At 35.1% G+C, this 21,751-nt stretch overlaps 2 protein-coding genes across 4 annotated transcripts; one reads left to right on the top strand and one right to left on the bottom strand.

Moving 5' to 3' along the window:
• Window positions 1–77: 77 nt before the first annotated feature.
• Window positions 78–12,348, top strand: LOC106158419 (rRNA N(6)-adenosine-methyltransferase ZCCHC4). Of its 2 annotated transcripts, none has more exons than XM_087001336.1 (12): window positions 78–302; window positions 5,910–6,111; window positions 6,721–6,904; window positions 7,161–7,252; window positions 7,453–7,528; window positions 7,658–7,771; window positions 8,140–8,236; window positions 8,421–8,470; window positions 8,820–8,944; window positions 9,231–9,306; window positions 9,854–9,974; window positions 10,901–12,348. In XM_087001336.1, the coding sequence occupies exons 1-12, from the start codon at window positions 230–232 to the stop codon at window positions 11,050–11,052; spliced, it is 1,362 nt and encodes a 453-aa protein (XP_086857462.1). In that variant the 5' UTR covers window positions 78–229; the 3' UTR covers window positions 11,053–12,348. The 2 variants fall into 2 exon arrangements, with proteins under 2 accessions (XP_086857462.1, XP_013389825.2); XM_013534371.2 differs by having other exon boundaries at window positions 8,376–8,470.
• A 166-nt stretch (window positions 12,349–12,514) lies between these two features.
• On the bottom strand, window positions 12,515–21,413 carry LOC106158495 (uncharacterized). Of its 2 annotated transcripts, none has more exons than XM_013534515.2 (13): window positions 20,980–21,413; window positions 19,605–19,866; window positions 17,840–18,012; window positions 17,340–17,447; window positions 17,074–17,167; window positions 16,762–16,811; window positions 16,422–16,589; window positions 15,777–15,892; window positions 15,347–15,425; window positions 14,946–15,041; window positions 14,376–14,618; window positions 13,920–14,005; window positions 12,515–13,723 (listed from the first exon to the last, which is right to left on the bottom strand). In XM_013534515.2, the coding sequence occupies exons 1-13, from the start codon at window positions 21,169–21,171 to the stop codon at window positions 13,621–13,623; spliced, it is 1,770 nt and encodes a 589-aa protein (XP_013389969.2). In that variant the 5' UTR covers window positions 21,172–21,413; the 3' UTR covers window positions 12,515–13,620. The 2 variants fall into 2 exon arrangements, with proteins under 2 accessions (XP_013389969.2, XP_086857460.1); XM_087001334.1 differs by lacking the exon at window positions 20,980–21,413 and adding an exon at window positions 20,033–20,266.
• Window positions 21,414–21,751: the final 338 nt, after the last annotated feature.

Here is a 21,751-nt window from a genome sequence, read left to right as displayed (position 1 = left end):
TAAGTATAAGATGTGTCTTCAAGTTAATCTTACTTTTTGGCATTTCATTAACAAAATATTGAGTTTGCCTATTTGTGAATAACTTCAACAACGAATGGGTACTTCATCAAACGTGAGCAGAAGAGAGAGAGCAGTCTGCTAAACTATTCGTGTTTATTTTATTTGCATTCGACTGGACCTGTCTTTTCTTTGTTTGGTAGAAATCATCTAACCTTCTTCCAAAGAAAAAATGTCTCGAGGAAAGTTTGGGGTAGATGTTGTTCTGTTCGACAGGAAAAAAGCAGCGCCGCATTGCCCTCACGGTGAGTGCACCCGCACACATGGTTGACTGTGTAGCATTACATCTGCAAGTATCTGAAATTTTCTGAATGAAAAGCTTAAGGATTTGTTTGCATTTAACATTTTTAAGTTGAAACTCCTCATTTTGACATATTTTCTACATTTTATGACAAAATCAAAATGGCTGAAATGCGTGTTAATGAAATAAGTCAAACACGTGGATATAACTGAACCGGAAGTGCCCTGGGAGCGTTTATTATATAACAAGTATCAATAAGAGGGAGCATCCCTTAACATCCTCCTTTTCCCATAAAAAAAAAAGAAAAAAGAACAACTATAATAATCACGAACAAGTCAACATTTCAAAATAAACTCAATAACTTGAAACAGTGTAAATGTTTTTTTTTTTTTTTTTTTTTAAATCTGAACAAGTCCATATCATATGTTTAATTATGTTCTAAGATCAACTTAAGTCACTTTCTGGTTTATATTGTCCTGACTTTGTAATATGGAGCACTACTCAAAACATTATACTATAACTAAAAAACAAACTACTATTTTACAATGGGGTCATTGAGGTAGACTGCCTCTCACCCTTTTCTGCCATGGGTATTATTCTGACCCATCACTTAGAATACACAACATAATCTCCTAAGTATTTTGGCTTCTTCAAGAGTCTACCGAACCGAGTGGTATGGACCTCCTCTTCACTGCTCTGTGGTGGAGGTGTAGTTTTGCACGGCGTACTGGGAGTTGACTTTATGGGACTGGGTATCATAATTGGTTCGCTGGTAACGTCAGTGGGTTTAATCGGTACCTCTGGTGTTTCTGCAGCTACTGTCCCCCGGGATTGGTTTGGAGTGGTGACCTCTCGACTAGGTCTGAGGTGACTACGGTTCCTGCGGTAAATTTTGTTGTCTTGCTCCACTAGATAGGATCGAGGGGCGAGTTTCTCCACTATTCTGCCAGCAGACCATGAGACTGACGATTGCGGCCTTAGATTGGTACGCACAGGCTGTCCGATAACCAGAGGAGGCAGTTCCTTGCTTCCTTTGTCATAACACTTCTTTGCTATTCTCTTCTGGTTTACTTGTTTCTGAAATACCTGGTCTTTTGGTACTACTTTTGGCTCTAGCTTGTCACAGCGTACGGGAATGAGCGATCTAGTGCGCCTACTCATCAACTTTTGTGCTGCACTCCCCGTGTTGTCTGCGGCTGGCGTGTTTCTGTGCTCTAAAACTGCTAACCACAAATCGGTACCGTCTTGTTTTGTTCTCTTGATCAGGGTCTTTGCCACTTTAACAGCTGCCTCAGCTGTGCCGTTACCACTGGGGTGGTGGGGAGATGATGTATGATGGTTAATCATCCACGCCTCGGTGAACTCTCGGAATTGCTGACACTGATATTGAGGCCCGTTGTCAGAGATAAACAGCTTTGGAATGCCATGTCGAGCAAACTGCTGCTTCAATTCATTGATCACTGCTTCTGAAGTAGTGTCACTGAGTTGAGTGATCTCCCAGTACTTTGAGAAATGATCTACAAGCAGCAAATAATGTTCCCCTGGAATGGAAAATAAATCACTGCTGACGATTTCAAATCGCTCCTTGGGTATAGGCTGAGAATGCATTGGCTCTTTCTGTTGGCGAGGCTGATTTTCCTGACAGACGTTGCAAGTTGCTACCACATTGCGAATGTCATTGCTGATCTGAGGCCAGAAAATCGCATCTCTAGCTTTACGTATAGCTGTCTCTGTTCCTTGATGAGTTGCATGGACTCTCTCCAGCATCTGTTTACGTAAGATAGTAGGAATTACTACTCTGGTGCCTCGATAGAGGATGCCATCTTGACAGGATAACTCGTCTCTATATGGCCAGTATTCACGGCATAACAGGGGAACTTGAGTTTTGTCACTAGGCCATCCTTCCATGACTAGGATCAGCAGTGACTGCATAGCGTCATCCCGAAGTGTATGAGTCTTTACTTGCTCCAGAGACTCATCGGACACATTGTTGTACTGCGAGTAATCAATCTCCTCGACTTCTTTGGCCAACTTCTGCTCGGATTCTACTGCGTAAATCTCGTAATCTGAGTTCTCCTTGGTAGTTACTGACTTGGACGCAGTTGCTCTAGATAATGCATCAGAGATATACATCTTTTTACCACGCTGGTACTTCACCTCAATATGGTATTTCTGTAGCCTGAGGCGCATGCGTTGAAGTCGCTTTGGGGCAGCCAAGATTGGTTTCTTGAATATTGTCTCTAGGTTTTGGTGATCCGTGAGTACTGTGATATAGTCTCGGCCATGGAGATACTGATCGAAACGGTTACATGCAAATGTTATGGCCAAACATTCTTTTTCCATCTGAGAATAGTTGCGCTCTGTTTTGGACAATGCCCTTGATGCAAAAGCTACAGGTTGTCCAGCTTGCAGTAAGACTGCACCTAACCCGTAATCGCTGCTATCAGCTTCTACTGTAACTTCCTCTGTTAGGCTATAGTATCTCAAAACTGGGGTCATTGTCAACATTTTTTTCAATGTACAGAACGTCTGCTCATGCTGATCTGACCATATAAAGGGTGCATCTTCAGTCGTCAAGCGTCTCAGTGGTTCGCTCACTGTTGATAAATGAGGGCAGAACTTGGCCAGGTAATTCACCATGCCAAGTAGTCTTTTCACCGCTTTAGCGTTCTCCGGCCTTTCCATTTCTACTATGGCCTGCACCTTCAATGGATCTGCTTTCAAACCTTCATCTGAGATCACGTGCCCGTGATAAGTAACTGAGTTCAATTTGAATCGAAGCTTAGTCTTGTTCATTTTGAAGTTCCTCTCACGACATCTCTCTAATAGTGCTATCATATTTTCGTCATGATTCTTGATCGCTTCCTCAGGGGTATCTCCTTTACCATACACCAGGATGTCGTCTGCGATGGTCTGGACTCCGTCAAGACCGTCCAGTAGGTCTATAACTCGCCTCTGGAACTCTTCCGGGGCTGATGAGATGCCGAATGGTAAACGTCGCCAACGATACCTGCCAAATGGCGTATTGAATGTCGTAAGAAGGCTGGACTCCTCATCTAATCTCATCTGAAGGAAACCATCTCTAGCATCTATAACGCTAAATACTTTTGCATTAGTCAAGTTTGCACTTACTTCCTCCAAGGTTGGAAGTTTGAATTTTGGAATCTTTACAGCTTTGTTGAGTTCTTTTGGGTCTAGGCATATTCTTAACTTGCCTGGCTTCCTCACCGCCACCATCGAGCTTATCCAATCCGTTGGCTGGTTTACCCTCTCAATGATGCCTTGTTTCACCATGCTCGCCAGCTTTTCTTTTAGCTCTTTTCTCAAAGCTACTGGTACGGACCTTGGTGAGTCTTGTTTTGGTATAACCTTAGGGTCCAGCTCAATGTGGTATTCTCCTAGGTCACCTAAACCACTAAACACATCATTATACTTGGCGAAGATATCATCCTCTGACAGTTCCGTGCTAACAACGTTGATGAGAACATCTCTCTTTATCTTCATCAGACCAAATCTCTCTGACGTCTCTCCATTGAGTAACGAACAAGTGACATTTTTCACTACATGAAACTTTACGTATTCTTCACGGTTGTTTATTCTCATGTTAAGTGTCACCTGCCCCATATTCTCAACACGGTTACCACTGTATGAGGTTAGTCTCTTGCTGCTTTTCTTCAAGACTGGCTCATTAGTGCTCATTATGCGACAGCAATCCTCATATCTCAAACAGTTTACACCTGCTCCATTGTCTAATTGGAATACTTGTGGCATCCAAGAGCTGCTTCTCTTGTATTGGACTGATGGTTCAACAAGATATGTGGTCCTGCCGGTTTTAACTGTGAATACTGACGATTCGGAGTCGCTATCTTCAGGATCAGAATTATCGACTTGGTGGACTTTGGCCCCTTGTGACCTACACATGCTAGCGAAATGATTTAGACGTCCACACTTCTTACAGCGGCGACCCCATGCTGGGCATTGACGCTTGGGATGTTGCGTCCCGCAGTAGCTACAATCCGAATGGCTCTTCTGTTTTTGCTCTCCTTTCTTGTCTGTCTTGTGTTCAGATACTGCCGTCTTCATCTTTGTCCCGGCTTTTTTCATTTTTGGTTTCACAGCATGCACAGTTTCGACCTCACCATCTATGGCTTTAAGTTGCTGCGTCGTCATTTCACTCGCACGACACGTGTCAATACACTTTGCTAATGTAAGGTCCTTTTCACGCAACAATCTAGCCCGGACAACAGAGTCTCTCACCCCTATCACAATACGGTCTCTGATCATTTCATCTAAAAGCGTTCCATACTTGCAAGTGGCACTGAGTTTCCGCAGCCTGTTCACATAGGCATCAATCCCTTCACTGGGCTCTTGTGTACAAGTATTAAACACGTATCTCTCATAAACAATGTTGCGTTGTGGCTCAAAATGATTTGTCAAAGCTTCCAGTATTATTTTAGAGTCCTTGCGATCATCATCACTCAGGGCTAAATTCTGAAATATTTGAAAACAGTCTTTGCCCATGACCGTAAGTAAGGTAGCTACTCTTATCTCTTCCGACTTAAGATTTAGTTCTGTTGCAATTTCATAATTCTTCCATGTGTCTCTAAAAAATTGCCAGTTAGTTGCACAATGTCCCTTCACGTCCATAGGCTGTGGCGGAGGTAACAAATTCGCTGTTGCAGGGGTAACTGGGGGTGTACTAGTACTGGTAGACATGATTAATCTATGTAACACATACACAGTTTCTGCAGTTCTACTTTCAGGTCACAATCAGCAGTATTTGCTTGTTAAATCTGTCCAGTTTGTAACTTCTAAAAAAAAACTCATGAATATATGTCTTTCACTAATCACCAGAGTTTTTTTTATTATCGACTTCCGATGCCTGAATTTCTGTTCAGTCGGTTCCACTTTTCATCCATAAAATCGTATGATCAACAGATTTCTTCTTTGTATCACACATACCTTCTGTTTCTCTGGTCCTTTAACTTAGTTCTTGACCACTTTAGAAATCGTGTCTTCAGCTTATGTAGACGTGAGCACGAAATTCTGACACCATGTTAATGAAATAAGTCAAACACGTGGATATACTGAACCGGAAGTGCCCTGGGAGCGTTTATTATATAACAAGTATCAATAAGAGGGAGCATCCCTTAACAATGCGCACATGGTTGAATGTTATATTGCATTTTTTCTGTTAATGTCTGTAAATGTCTATACTTTTATGAATGAACCACGTTGAAAACCGAACAATTTCTTTGCAGTTAAACTTACTAAGTTGAAATTTCACGTGATTTGAATTATTTTTTACATTTTTATTGGTGCTCCTCTTTTGCACCACTAGTAAAAATGGGATAAAGCAGTTTTTGGTTATTATATAACTTTATTGCATTCAAAAACTGATGAAGAGGTGTGTGTGTGTGTGGGGGGGGGGGGGAGGAATGAGTAACAATGGGAGGAAATCAAGATCCACCAAATATTTGGGTCTTCATTGAAATTTTTTTGCTTGTTTTCCATTAAAATTAAACCATCTTAATTAACTTCTTAAGAAATCTGAATGGGTTTATACCTAGTGAACTGATTAAAAAAAATAATAACAAGATATTTGTTCCAGGCCCAACATTGTTATTTGAAAAATACGACAAAGAAGGAAAGTACGGCAAACAGTTCTATGCATGTTCTGCATGTAGAGACAGAAAAGACTGCAACTTCTTCCAATGGGCAGATGAGAAGATTACACCAGCCAGGCAAAATGCCAGGGTTAAGTACAACACCAGCCAGCAGCCCCAGTCCTCACATAAACTGCTATACCACAGGTAAAGCTCTTCTAGTCTAGGACCTACTTCTGTTCTTGACATTGACTTTGTTTTGCATGGTGGTCATTTTCCAAGACTTGACTATAACATTTGATTTCCTCACTTGATACTGCAAATATTAAAATGAATGACACGTGTTCATGTCATTGCACACTTTTACAAAACCTGAATGGAGTTAAAACAACCAACATATTGTTGAAATTTGTTTGAGCACTGAAGCATCTATTGGAGAATGATCTGTTAAATCATTTCCCTTGTAGTAAATAAAAAGGAGAAAAGCATGGTTCTTATTACCATCATGCTATGCTTCATCTTCCCTTCTCTAGGTGTAAATTAAACTTGTTTATGTAAAAGTTAATAACTTCTGAATCACCTAGGTCAGCATATTGGGGGTATCAAACCAATATTTCTCTGCATTTTATCCTGCAGTAATTCTGATAACAAAGAAGAGAAAATATGGAGATATGTGATTTCTTAGTGTATTCCTGAAGCCAACTTGAGATGAAAGGTAAACTTGACCTCTGCATGGATGATTGGGTTAATTATTTGATACATGGTATAGTGCATTTTTGATTTTTGGTAATTATGTTTTACTCTATTTCTTATTAGGTTGAAAAAGTTCAGAAAATTGAAAGAGGTTGAAAGAAAGTTTTGCAAAATTTGTAACCAGTTGCTGCTACCTGATGATCTTTCTCAACATCAGGGCCATGAGCTGATCTTCCCTGTAACCAATAGCATGTTGAGCAAGCCTTGTAGTCTACTGCAACCGCTGGAAAACAAAAAGACAAATGCTGTGAGTTATTTTGTGATTGCTCTTGTGATTACTAATACAAAAATACATATGTTGTGCTCTGTATTGAAGCCTTGAGAAATGTTTGACTTGGTCACTTTGGTTAAAAATTGCTTCAGCATTGAGTTGATTTTTTTTTCAGCATAATATTGAGACGTAAATTCAATGTGAAAAAAGTAATGTCCATTATGTAGTTGATAGTGAGTAACTTAGATTTGTTGTCTTTCTCCCTATATCTTATTATATCCTTTCATTTCAGCAATATTTTTTCTCAGAAAATACTGTACAGTTTACAGTGAATTGTTTAATGAAGCTTGGCTTTGAAAAGGTTTTGTGCATAGGGGCACCAAGGTAAGTTGCTTAAAGCAAGAAAGTAATTTTAGTTATGTACTCAGTAGTTATTTTCTGATCAGATGCCAAAATTTGTATTTACTTCATAATTTTTTTTTTTTTTTGTAAAAAAAATTCTATCACAATACAAAATAAAAATGTAATTTTTGCTGCCAGATTTATCAAAAATTATTATTAAGTTCTCTTCTTTCCTGCTCCAGAATCCATGAAGCCATCCAGAGCAGCTCAAGAAGTCAGAAAATGGAAACCTTACTACTTGACATGGACCACAGATATGTAAGTGGCACTTTGTTTATTTCTGGCAACTTTGAGCATTATTAGTATTATTATCAGTTTTAGAGATATTTTAAATATGTTGTTCTCTCACCATGAAAGCATATGTCATAAGTGTCTGTATATTTCCAGGAGCAGTTTTATCAGCTAGACCAGTTTTGCAGATACAACATGTTTAATCACCACTTCTTCAGGGGTGATAAAAGTAGAGAGGTTTATACCCAGTTCATTGGTTTACCTGGAAAGGTAAGTTATTCTGCCATCATGTGGTGGGGCCATAAGTTTCACAACGAGCATAAATATTGTAATCAAGAAAGTGAGTCTGTTATTGCTGGTGGATCCAGGAATATGCTAAGAGTGGGGGAGGGGGATGGGTGGGTAAAACAATAAACTTTTTTGTTGGATGAATACACTAATATACACAACAACATCACTACAATATGTATGGTACAAGGATTGAAAATTTACTGGAGTTTTTGTCTCTTTTTGTTATTCATTTTTTTTTATTTTGATGGAGACAGGTGTACCTATGAAACTGTGCTTCCTTGAACTGTTAGTTAAAGCATTACAGTGACCAGAACTATAATGCATGAGTGAAATTCATTTATTTTCAGTTAGTCGTTGTATCTGATCCCCCATTTGGTGGCCGAGTTGAAGTTCTGGCACATACTTTAGGTTTGATTACCAAGGAGTGGCAGGAAGTAACTGGAGGTCAGCACCATTTTGTCATTTTTATATTAATTGATTTCTTTAGTGATAAAAAACATTTTTGTAATGTAAAAATTTTATGAGTTGTTAACCTGTTTTGCTGGTTGTATTGCATGTTTATTATCTTATAATTTGATTTTAGCCAAGGAAGAGCTTCCTGTGTTGTTGTTTTTTCCATACTTCCTAGAGCCCAGGATATTGGAATCGCTGCCATCTTTCACAATGTTGGACTACAAGGTATACTCAGTATATACAACTTTACCAAGTACTGATTAATGCAAAGATCAAAATTTCCAATATAATTTTTTCTGCAAGTTCCACTGTATTTTTGGACTATTGAATGCAAAGATTAATTTTGGCAATATAACTTTTTTCTACAAGTTCCCCTGTATTTTTCTCACCTTTAGTTTTCCATTGGTTTGTATTTTCATGGAAGTTTAATGTTTTCATGCAGTGTTTTCAAACAGAAACTTATTATGTCTTAAGTATTTGTATTTAAAATCTAATTTTATTTTGTGTTAAATACTAGAAACTGCTCAGTATTAAAGATACACATACAAATTTTTATTATTATTTTCTACTGAAGGTTGACTATGAAAATCATGATAAATTCCACGAAGGACCAACAGGTAGGAAACATGGTTCGCCAGTTCGGATTTTCACCAACATTAACCCTTCAAGAATACAGTTGCCAAAAGATGAAGGTTACAGGTATGTCATGTCAACCCTAATGTGAGCAATATTCAACTCAGGGGTCAGTATTTTCAGATGTCTTTTACACAGTTAACCAAGTTGAATATTGTACACTTTTGCTAATAGTGATTGTTGAATTAAGTTTACAAATGCAGTTTGAGCACAAACTTTTCAAAAACACAAAAGTGTTTATTTATATTGATGATTGATTGTGAAAATTTCCAGTATTGCAGATTTGTCAGAAGCATACTGCTGTCATCTCCTCATTAGAGAGGTATTAATACCAAATTGTTTATTCTTCTAGTTTCTGCAAATTGTGCCAAAGGTATGTAGGTGAAGAAAATAAGCACTGTACCATATGTAATAGCTGTACATCAAAGGTAAGCAAGAATATGACTTTGTTTAGCAGTTATTTATAGTATCGTTTAACATTTGGCTACTTGGTGTTTTAAGTTTTTTACCAATCATTATATTTAACATTGAATATTCTTTTTTTATGGACATGCATGTGAATTGTTTATAGGCATGTTTTTAAACAAATTTTAACATTTAAAATTATAAGGTTCAGTAACACCAAAACTGATAATAATAATAATAATAATAATAACAATAATAAGCACAGAAATGTTTTTAGATTTAAAGACTGTAAGTACTATGTATTATACATACAGAATAATAGTAATGATAGTGAATAAGGGAGAAAATAAATATAGTGTTATGCAATGTACATTATAAAGAGATACAAGTAAAATGGATGAGATCCTTTATGTATTTGTTACTAATTATTTGCATTTTACTAATTGAAATGTTTTTAAATTTTTTTTTTATTTTGCAACCTGTGTGATATATTTCTTCTATTTTCATTGAGAAAAAAAAGATGTTCATGAATCATTTATTTAATAACAAACCATTTTTTGTCCTACATAGGATGGTAGAACATACATTCACTGTGATATTTGCATGCGCTGCGTCAAGCCCTCCTACAGTCACTGCAGTTCCTGTGATAGGTGCCATCTTCCTGAACACCAGTGTTCACTGTCTTCTAAAGGTATTCTAAAGGTTTTTGAATGGAAATAAATGTCAGAAACAACTTTTATTCTATATGATAGACAGTGTACAGCCTGCAATATTCACCTTGCTAAGTGCAAGTTGAATTGAAGGCAGCAAAGTAAAATACAGTAGATTTAAGCTGCTGTCCATTGTTTTTTTCTTAATGTAAGAGCGCATTCTCAACGAATTAAGCCAGGCTTTACAAAGCCGGTGACCTAAAAATGGCAGACGTACATGAAAGAAAAACCGCCTAATCTTTTAATAGTCTCTCCGCCTCCCCACACGTCATCCCTGCGGGGTACAGTAATTAAATCGCGTCTCCGTTCGCCATGCGGAAGCTACCTGAGAAATATTAAGTGCGCATGCTCATCAGTTAAACTCGTGGTGAAGAAAGCATGGCGGCTGAAGGCGATCGAAGGAAAAAAGCTCTTCTGTTCTATTATCTTTGAAAACAGAGACGAAAAAGAATACTTTGGCCCGTAGAGCAGCAATGAATCGACTATCTACAGAGATAATATCACCAGGGATATTCACGGAAATATTAATGTTCGGAGCCGAGATTTAATTACTGTACCCCGCAGGGACAACGTATGGGGAGGCGTGTGAGAGGCGGAGAGACTATTAAAAGATTAGGCGGTTTTTTCTTTCATGTACGTCCGCCATTTTTAGGTCACCGGCTTTGTAAAGCCTGGCTTAATTCGTTGAGAATGCGCTCTAATATATTCCTAGGCTTGACCTGGTAGCCCAAGGGCTTCTGGGTATATACACTATCCTAATACTGGATATTTTTTATTTTGAATGCCTTGCACTTGTTTTAAGAATTTGAATATCTAAGAAAAACATATAAGAATTAAATATGATGATTGAGTTCTCATTACCAAGGGAATTGATTTTTTAAATTCTCTTATATGCTGTTCTTTTAAGGCTGCCATTTATGTGGAGACACTGGCCACAAGAGGAAGGATTGTCCCAAAAGATACCAAATGAAAAAAAGAAAATTACCAGAGTGTCAAGAACAGGAAGAGACAAAAAAGAAAATAAAGCTGAAACACACTTCAAAGAAGGTTTCCATGTGAAATTGTGTCTGTCTGATAAGAAAAAAAATGCTGTTTATTCTGCTGATTATATATTTTATTATCCATAATAAATGTGCGATGAGTGTTTCGAGTCAAGGCAATAATATTTCAGTACACTGATTGGCATTTCAAAGTTCTCTGGCAATTTCATCTTGCGTTATATCAGTGAACAAAGATATACATCCTTCTATACTGCTCCCTTTTTACAATTTCGACAATGTGTGCCACCACAGGGTTTTTTTTAAGTCCCACTTTCACACTTACGTTCTCTTTCATAACTAACATCCTTATCCATTATCTCGAATTTTGAGATGTCATCAAGTAGGCAGAGGCTGTCAAAAAGTCAATTGTATTTCCTATGTAGCTAATTTGTCTTATGCTGGTGCTTGTAGGTAGCATAGACCTATCAATGTGAATAAGGTATTCACAGTAGTGATCTAAAGATGCAGTCCATACTACTGTATTGAGAGAGAAATAAATATCATTAAATGACAATAGAGAAATTAAATAAAAAATAGTTAAAAAGAATACTTTATTACGTTTATTATATATATATATATATTTTTTGAGCTATTTAATATTTGTAAAGCTTTTTGTTAAAAAAAGGCATGTGCAGTATATATATCTTAAGACTCAAAGGAAGTCGTGAGGATTCCAAGATCTCGAATCATAAAACAAGTTATATAGTAGATTTGTGGATTTTGCTGTCAAAAACTGGAAAACTTTCTTGGAGTGGATATCTTGTATTTCGCCGCAGAAAAAAACTTGAAAACTGATAGAAACTGACACTGATGTGAACTAAAGCTGAATTAACCTGATTTAAACATAAAACAATAGGCTCCAGGGAGACCCGTGTCGCTGAACTGAAAATGTGAAGACGGGAGTTGAACTTGATACCTGTGTGTCATGTGACACAATGAACACATCTCACTATGATCTACTCTAACCTGTAATTACTGCACGTGTTGCAGTTACAGTGGAGTCTTTATAAATTTGAAAAGTTTTTACAGAATTATATTTTTGACTGCTTCATTGTTATCTTAGCATTTCATTATTTTCATCATTAGTATTATTTTATGCATATTTTCTCTGTAAATGCACATGTTGACAGTTTAGCATTTTCATCATTGTTATTGTATAGCTAGCTCATCTGTTATGGCATATATCACTGACTTCTATGTATTAGTAATTGTTCATGGTCATATTACAATTATATGCCCCATTTCCATTTCAGATGAAGTGAATTGATATTACAACTGATAAGTACTTACATGTGAATAAAATGATCTGAAGTAATATTATGTTATTGTCAGTAAATTTGTTTTAAAAATTCCTATTTTTTAATAAACTCCAAAATTGCATAGATAGGTACAACTTTGCTGAACTAGAAATGTTGTTTGTCAAGTGATGTTTGCTATGGATAAACTTCCTAAAATTATAAGCACAAAGGCAAATTAAAATGTTTGCTACAAAATATATTTTATTGTGAACAGTGATTTTGTCACTACAGTGTCACGTATCCCAAACGTTTCTGTTGTAAGCATTCAAAATCTGTGAAATACTGTGATTTGTTTATAATCAAAACAGAAACAACTCCATTATATAATTTAGTGAATTAAAGAAAAGAAAAAATATAGAAAAAAGTTTGATTGAAAAGGTGGTCTAGAATTTGCACACATTCTCTTGGCAAGGTGGCATTCTAAATAATATATAACCAAAGTTTGCCTTAATACCTCTGGGGACAACCAGCACAAACATTGCGACTTAAACAAAACAGCACCTACAAAAATATTTTACAAACAAAAGTAATCCATTACGAAAAATTAAGCAATAGAAAACTATGCCATGCCAACAATATTTGTCTGAAAAAGCTGCCTTTTTGTGAATTCTAGTTTATACAATGTTTGTTTCAGGCATTTAAGTACACTGAATTGCATAAATCTACACATGACCAATGGGTGTTATGTATACTGTACAAACATTGCAATGTATTTTTGTATGGCAATATACATCTTTCAAACACAATTCATCACATACTAATAAATGAAAGTCTGAAGTAAGAGAAATACATAATAGTGGCCATTATTTTGCATGCAGAGTTAAATTACTGCATTATGTTTAGGGTTTTGGCATATAATGGGTGGCACTGTATATAAGCCCATTACGACAGCTTTGATTTCTGTTTCACAAACAACCATTAAAACACAAACAATGATATACTAACATGATTGTCTTCAAATACAATTCCCTACAGTGAAATGCTTTTAAGATGTCATGGTTTATGGCGTATAAATAATAATTTTAAAACTTTAATGGGAGTAAATTTTTACCCTTATACAATTTTGACATAAACTATTCAAATCTTTTACCATCTGATACAAATAAGATGTTTAGTCTTTTTTTTCTTTTTTCCTATGAATTGTCTTACTTTTAATTCTTGAAAGCATTGAAAATGACAGTGGTTGGCCTCAAGTACAATGACTTTAATAAGTCTGCATTATAACTATACATATTTGACTGATAATCTTCATACACAGAAATATACAATATTTTAAATACATCTAGTCATTAATATTTATATTTTGCATCTGTTTGTGCTTTCATTTGCTTGATGACGCCAGCTAATTTTTTCCTGTCTTCAATAAATTTCTTGAAGCCAACAACAAGTTCACTGAAAAGACAAATTTGTGAAAAAATTAAAAGGCAGTTATTTACTTCAATAAGTTGCACAGATTTTGTGATGATAAGTTTTCTTCTAATCTGGAGGGTATTGCAATGGGTCTTATGTCAGTTCACATAAAAAAAGTAATTGGGCCAAGAGGTTCAGAAGCATTATTCCAACTATTTGATATCAAGTATTGTAGTACCTGTAATTGACCTCCCCGTCCCCATCCCTGTCTAGCTCTCCTAACAGCAGCTGGATATCATCCTCTGTCATGTTTATGCCACTGTCCTGAATTGGGGAATTAAATATGGTGTCACACAAGGCTATTGGCAGAATTACATTACAGTAATGGCTCGATAAATTCAACTGGGAAAAATTATCATTTGTTCTTTACCATAAAATAGAACTTGTGTAGCTACCACTCAATAGGAATGCTCTAAATTTAAGAATTTATTTCTTAAAAAAATACAGTACCTGTAAAATTAATAATTTTCCTGATTGAAATGATCCAGCCACTACCCCGTTTATGTAAAACTGGCAACAAAAGTCTTCAAGATTATCATAATAATTATATGTATATACAAATTTTTAAAAATATGATTAGAAGTGATTTAACATATTAAGAATACTGTTAATAGTGATAATCAAACTGGTTTACCCTCATTCCTTGAGCAAACTCTTCATGGGTAACACTCATACTGTGATCCTCATCAAAACGGCAGAAGAAGTCAATCAGGCGCAAGTTCTGCTCTTCCAAGAACCGATCAATCTTCACCATGGGATGAACTTTGATCTCGGGCATCTCAAAAATCTCCATGCCTCCATGGTGGCACTTCAGTTCTGGGAATGTTTCTTGGACTTGTTTTAACAGATCCAGGAAGTCTGTGTTGACTAGGATACGCTGAAATGATTATTACCGTAAAATTTGAACATTATAAACAAACATTATTGCTACATTTTTTTCTCCAAATAATTTCATGATAAAAAAGCTACAGATGCATAACTATTTAAGTTTAATTTTTACCATAAATCAATTAAATGCCAATTTATATACATATGTTGATTCCTTAATAGCATTATGAACATGTTAGACCAGCCATGAAAAAAAAAATAGAATTCACTTCTTGGTTTGTTCTTATGAAAAACATCATCATATTAACAATTCTTTAATTAGTATTTATAAACAATTTTTATGTCAGAAAATAAGAGGAAAGTGCAAAACACCTACCGAAAAATCCAAAGTGTGGAGAATATTGTTGGGGTTTTTTAGAACTGCTGTGAGAATTGCAAAACAACCAGCACTTTGCATAGGATTCATCCCAATCTGTAACAAAAAAAGGAAATGTATCAACTTTGAAATTCCTTTTACCTGAAACCTGGTCCAAGACAACCCAAAAACTGCAGAGCTGCAGCTCATTGTGGGAATAAAAAAAGAAGAGGGGGTGGGGGGTACCTCCACAAGCTGCTTAAGGCATAGACCACAGGAATGCATACCTCAGACCAACCATGACTGTAAAGGAATATACAGAAGACATTACATAATACCCTACACTGGGTGACAGTCCTTCTAATCTGCACATTGACAAATACAAGAAAAAGCTCTCTCTTACTCTTCACCTCACCACTCACCTTCAGCACTTTAAGTGATTCATTCACCATTAACCCCTTCCCAAATAAAACAGCACCTTCTGTATTGATACGGTTATTCCTGAAAATGTAGCAGTCTATATTTAATTTTACTATCATTTTTATCATCTTTATAAATAACAGTTAGTGATCCTGTTAGAAAAGACTGTAAAATCGGTAGGTGCACAAGTTATTATCACATTATGATGCCTTTTTACAACTGCATGTACCCCCGTAGTAAATAACATTACCAACTTTAATGCTAGTATAATGACACTTGAGTTACTTTTTTTTTCAAAAATAAGGCAAGACATCCTCACCAATTAAATAAAAACTTTTAAAACAGAATAAGTAATAATAACTGTCATGGAAGTCAGGAACTGTAAAAAAAATGGAAGCATGATGTGCTATTATAATTTGCAAGGATACTTACGAGATATCAAGCTCCTCAAGTACTGAGTTTCCTTTCAAAGCATCTCCCAGAGCTATGGCACCCTCGTTCCCAAACCCATTCCAATCAAGATTAATCTTCTTCATAAACACATTATTCTGAAATTCAATGAAAAGCATAGAGAGTATTAAAAATTTTATTACTGTCATGGTTGCCAAATGTGTTTAATCAAAATTTGATGTCTTACCACATAACATGTTATAAACAAAAGTTAGTCAATATTTGAAATCAAAATTCATTTTTGTGCTTTTTCCTTTTTACACAGTGCTAACTTCAAATTTTCTAAAATAAATGAATAAAAAAAAAATGTGGACAATTTCTTTTGAAAAACATCCTCCAAAAACTTTATAGCCACATTTTGGAATTATGGAGTTCTCTGCATGACCTCAAAATCATTTTTAATGAAATCAAGAAATTTTCAACATGGCATTTTTATGTCATACATCTGTACTGCTCATCATCAGTTACAGATAATTGACTTGAAATCATATTGTAGTTATTCATGAAACTTTATGAAGATATAAATAATCAAACTGGGTTTTTTATAGTAATAATATTTACTTGAATTTTAAAATCCCTTAAAAATCCTGACAATACTTTACAAAGTAATAATTAAAAGTAAACTACCTTAATCCCTTGTGCCACAGCTACTGCTCCTTTGGCTCTGATGCAGTTCCAGCTCAGATTCATCTCTTTGATAGAACTGTTTTCAGATATGGCTGGACCCAATAACACTCCACCCACCTCACCAAGCTTATTCTGACTTAGATCTAAAAATTCTAATTTTTGCGTATTCTGAAAATCAAATGTAAAAGGAATATTTTTAAAAATGATAATGTAGATTAAAGAAGAAGGGAGAACCTGATGCTATACATTCCATTTTGTTTGAAAGACAATTGTTGCTCAGTAAGTGGTTTCATTATTAAGTTTTAATAATTTTGTCTTACAAATGATTTGTTTTTCTCACCATTATTGCTTCTGCAATGTGTTCAGCTGCCTTGTCATCCAAGTCATTCCCTGTACAGAGAGGAGGAATAAAAGATGTTTAAAAAAAACTGTATGTTTGGTGTTGTACTTGTGAAATGAACAAAAATCTATCATTTCTATGATAAATCACTGCATAATACTAATTATTCATCTTGGTTTTTAAATGATGCTGTGCAAGTTAAATTATATGAGATCAAATCTGAACTATAAAATACTAAACAGGATCAACAAATATTACTACCCTGAACATGTGCCTACTTCAGCACACAGCGTATTCAAATTTTTTCATTACCTGAGAGTGTTATATGAGTGAGTGTATTGCTATTCTGTATAATGTCTGACAGATCTTTGGCAGATTCAGTCCCAAGTTTGTTATCTGAAAGATTCTGAAAAAGGAAAATAATGGTGAATTTAACGCCAAAATTGAAGTTAATTTATTTAAAGAAAGCTCAATGTGCATGTTGGAGTTCACTTTATTTTTTCATAAAATTCCTGAATTCTCATAATTATTATAATTAACATCAGTCCAAAAATATTGACAGAAAAGTGTATACTTACCAGTTCTGTAATATAACAGTTTTCTTTAAGCATCTCACACACTGAATGTCCACCAGAAGGCCCAAGCCAGTTGTCACTGAGGTCTAACTTCAGTACATTAGTGTTACTCTGCTCAATAGAATACACTCTCTTTAGTTTTTTTTATAATGAGAGAATCCAGCAAATCTTATTTAGCCTGTTATTATGCATCCAGTGAAGTTTTAAGTTTAACTTATTCATTTATAAAATCAGACAAAAAGTGTCAATTCTGTTTTGTTAATATTAATAACTACTACAACTAATAATAATAATAATAATAATAATAATAATAATAATAATAATAATAATAACAACAATTATAATAATGGTGATAATGACAATGATTATGATAAAATAATAAAACCGAATAAAATAAAATATTTTCTATGAAGCCAATGAGATGCATGTGACGCACATTAGAAAGCCATTAAATAATTAATTATCAGCATCATAATATTTGATGTGTGTACAAAAGTTCTTACCACTAAAGCCACAGACACTGCTTTAGTTCCCATGGGACCTAGTCCATGATGTCTAAGCTGTAGATTGCTATCATTCATGTGCTTGATGAAATATGTCACAGGAACTACTCCCCCTTTTTTGCAGGCCTCCATGTAGGTCGCTTTTCCTGTATTATCATAATTTCTATTTCCATCTGAAAAAATAACCAATGATATATATTAATATATTATAATATCTAGAATCTTTTTTTTTTAATGAACAATACACATGAAAGAATTAAAATTTTTCATTCTTAAATTCTTTAATTTCATATTTACCCAGTACTCATTTTGTCATCAGGGATTCAAATTTTTGATACATGGGGAATAGCCATGAAATCTACAGATCAAGTAACAATATACATGTACTTCAAAAATGTGTGAAACACTTATCCACACTGAAAAAAATGAATACAATGATACTTGGGTGTTGCCGTCAATAGGAAAATAACTTCACTGCAAGGTTTGGCAAACAGTGTGTAACTCTGCAGGTACTTAAATGATCTCTTAACTCGAGTGTGAAGCCCACAATACAGTGGCAGGAGAGAGCAGTAAAGAAGAAACCCAAACAGTCCAAGTCCCCAGCTTTGTATGTGTGTAAACAGTTTTCACTCAGCAATAATATAATATGCTAATGGAGAGACTTTACCTAAGGCACAATTAAATGTTTGACTTGCAAAATAACTGAACACACAAAACAGAGTTTCCATTTCTAATTCAATACAATGACACAACAAAATCATATTTATTTTGACTTGGCATGCTGCTTTAATTCATATAAGCCATAAGATTAAAATAATCTGGGTTTACTTAAAATGCGTAATATAATATCCACACCATAACAGAAAAAAAAGAGGCCGCCATAAGTATTTAGGCAAATAAAACACACTTTAAAATAAGAATCAGCTGAAGATTTCAGAAGAAGAGCTTGTTTTACCTCAGGTTGTCTGCTCTGATTCCTGCTGAGATAACAAAAAGATCAATAACAAAGGTCTCTCTTTTGCTTTGTGCCAGAGGAATAACAATGTCCTTTCTTTTAGAACAAAAACTAATCTCATCAGGATCGATAAGTTCTACAAGCTGAATGTTTAAACAACTGAAACTAGAATAAGGCTCCTATTTATAAATCAATATATTATATTGCCTGTGGGTAGAGCCGTGATTTCAGTTCAAGAAAATTAATCTGGTCATCCAAAATATATAAACATTTGCTAGGATCATGCAGAATTTTCGTAAAAAGTGGATAACCTACCACATTTATTTTACTGTTATTAATAGTTGCAATCAATTAATTCTATCATCTCTAGTAACAGAAATTTTTGCTTGTCCCAATATATTATAGTAACTAGTACTTTAGTACACAATGTTAACAATGACCCCACACCAAATGCCAATTTAACTGGACCCGGGCCAGTAAAATTACGTATATCTCAATATGTTACCAGACAGTTTCTGTCTTGGGCCATTAGATTCTTAGAACCCAGTGGCCTAAAGGACAAGAAAGCTAAAAAATTTTAGGGCACAAACTGATATTAAATACTTCAATTTTCCATTTTGATGAGCTGTTTCACAAAATACTTATTTTAATTGAGTATCCCATTATCTTCCACATCAACTATTCCTTGACAATTTGTTATTCACTGAAAGAAAAAATATTATGTAAAAAATTTATGCAGTACTAGTATTTATAAATCTGCCTTTCCCCAAAAAACTGAAGTACAGATCAGAACAAATAACATTTCTTTACCTTCTGATTCTAAATCTGTATCCCACCCTTTATCATCTGTGATTTCTACATTGGTAAGATTAGTTTCTGGGTCAGATAGGGACAAACTTCCTTCCTCCTCCATCTCCTCATCCTCATAAATGAATTCCTCAGCTTCTATCTCTTCCTCCTCAAGCTCCTCCTCCTCGTCTACCTCCTCTATCACACTGTCTTCTCTCTCGAGGTTGGAGGACCTCGATGAACTTCTCTGGCGTATGGACTGTGCACTGCTGTCTCTTGTGCCCTACAGATTTACAACAATAAAAATATAATAAACAAATCATCAAAACTATCATAAACATCATTAACAAAACAATAATCCCCTGTGTTTTCTGCCCAGTAGATTAAAAAACTTTGTACCTGCTGTCAATCTGACAAAGGCTGCAATTATTCCAACCTTTTTAACCAACCTGTTTAAGCACACTCCTACTTGCTCTCCCAATGTGAGCATGGGTTGTATGCACTCCCTGCATCTTGTTGAATATTTCTGTCTTGAATGTCATATAATAGAAATCCTTAATCCCCTGATTATATGATGATATAGTAATGTCTTCTGGTAATGACAGACCTAGCAACTACATGTACAACAGGTTAAGCAACACTGTACTGCTTTCGAAACTTGATACCTTATTATATCTAACTTGATATGCTTTTACCAAAGAATCAATGCCTGCTATGATTTTTACAGCTGACTGCCATAGTAAAATTAGCAAAGGGAAAAAGAATTTGGATGAATTTCAATGCTGCTTTCTTTACAAAATCAATCATTTCCATTAAGAACTGTAAACATGCTCAACAAAACGTCAAGATCAATGCACCCTTTATTCAGAGATAAAAGTCAGAAATCATGGCTAGCGAACTTACTGACAAACTTTTTTCAAACTCAAGTCAAAGGTCTTGTTTAATCATTCTAAAATAGCATTTCGGTGTTTACTAAAAGTCTGTCAGAAAAGAATAATCCATAGATCATTTAACATGGTATTGTAAATGAAGAAAATCCTCACAAACGAATGTTTTGAAACGAAGAATAAATTCATGAGAATCCATATGATTAATATTAAAGTGGTTAGACATAATGTTTATTTACAAAATTTACTAAACATATAGTAATGTAAAATATAGACATGTGTATATAAATTGTATCAGCATCTGACCCCTTTTAGAAGCAAATATAGCACTCATTCTACTTTTCAAACTTTTCTATGACTAATTAATGCTGTTTTTATCTCCACGTTTTGATCTATAATTATGTAATTTTTTTCCACTGAAATAAATACATATTTATATGTAGGACAAAAATATTTACTTTGTAAAACTAGTAATTCAATATATATATACATATATTTTTTTAATTTACCTGAACTTGTGTACCAGCTGTATCATTGGAGTGGTGTTTATGTTTGTGTCCTCTTTTCTTTCCCTTCACCTTCTTTCTTTTCTTTTGATCTGTTTCCAATTCCTCACCTCCCCTAGTACTATCTGCTTCTTTAACAGTAACTGGGAATTGGCCTTTCCCTACTTTTGTCGACTGTCTATAGGGAATAGACATGTTGAGAATTAAGATATTTCTACTCAAATTATTCAAAGAAATCTTTAAAAATTAAAATCTCTCCAAAGGCTTATGGCTATCCACATTGAAGTGAGTCCATGATCTGGTGTGGTGTGAGCTCAGCATGTGGGTTTCTGTCACTGTGTCAGTGTCAAGTAACTGTTAAGTTGAAGACTTCAGTGCCCCTTGCTCAATCAAAGGAGGTTCTAAAACCAACTGAGCCATGTCCTTTGCTGTTTATAATTTTGATATTGTTATATTTAATTTCAATAGTTATGTAAACCTCACATATGTTTCATTCATACAATAAATTCAATCAATTTTACGCTTGATTTAATTAGGGTACTACTGCATTGATCAGTTGTTTATGTTGCTAAGGTAGGTTGGAGACATACTACAAATCCTTTTCACAAAATCTTATGAGCTGATTTATAATGTCAATAGAATTTTTCACCTTATTACACTGGCTGTGGCACTCTTCAAAAACCTATGTAAACACAGAAAACAATAAGGCCACACTGTTGTTCTTGCAAGCACTGCTTTTGTTTACATACACCGTACGTATTGTGTACACGTTCAA

The sequence above is a fragment of the Lingula anatina genome, chromosome 1, assembly GCF_051362555.1.
Source record: "Lingula anatina isolate TDL-2025a chromosome 1, LinAna3.0, whole genome shotgun sequence".
In the NCBI taxonomy this organism is placed as follows: Eukaryota; Metazoa; Brachiopoda; class Lingulata; order Lingulida; family Lingulidae; genus Lingula; species Lingula anatina.
This window is presented reverse-complemented; position numbering and strand designations above follow the sequence as displayed.

Bases quoted from the DNA above. Each gene is read 5' to 3' on its own strand.
- LOC106158419 (XM_013534371.2), top strand. From the start codon at position 230: ATGTCTCGAGGAAAGTTTGGGGTAGATGTTGTTCTGTTCGACAGGAAA. The intron at 303-5,909 runs GTGAGTGCACCC...TATTTGTTCCAG, and splicing joins AGCGCCGCATTGCCCTCACG to GCCCAACATTGTTATTTGAA. The intron at 9,975-10,900 runs GTATTCTAAAGG...TGTTCTTTTAAG, and splicing joins GTGTTCACTGTCTTCTAAAG to GCTGCCATTTATGTGGAGAC.
- LOC106158495 (XM_013534515.2), bottom strand. From the start codon at position 21,171: ATGTCTATTCCCTATAGACAGTCGACAAAAGTAGGGAAAGGCCAATTC. The intron at 16,812-17,073 runs GTAATGAAAAAA...CTCTCTGTACAG, and splicing joins CACTCATATAACACTCTCAG to GGAATGACTTGGATGACAAG. The intron at 15,042-15,346 runs GTGAGTGGTGAG...TTTTTGTTACAG, and splicing joins AATCACTTAAAGTGCTGAAG to ATTGGGATGAATCCTATGCA.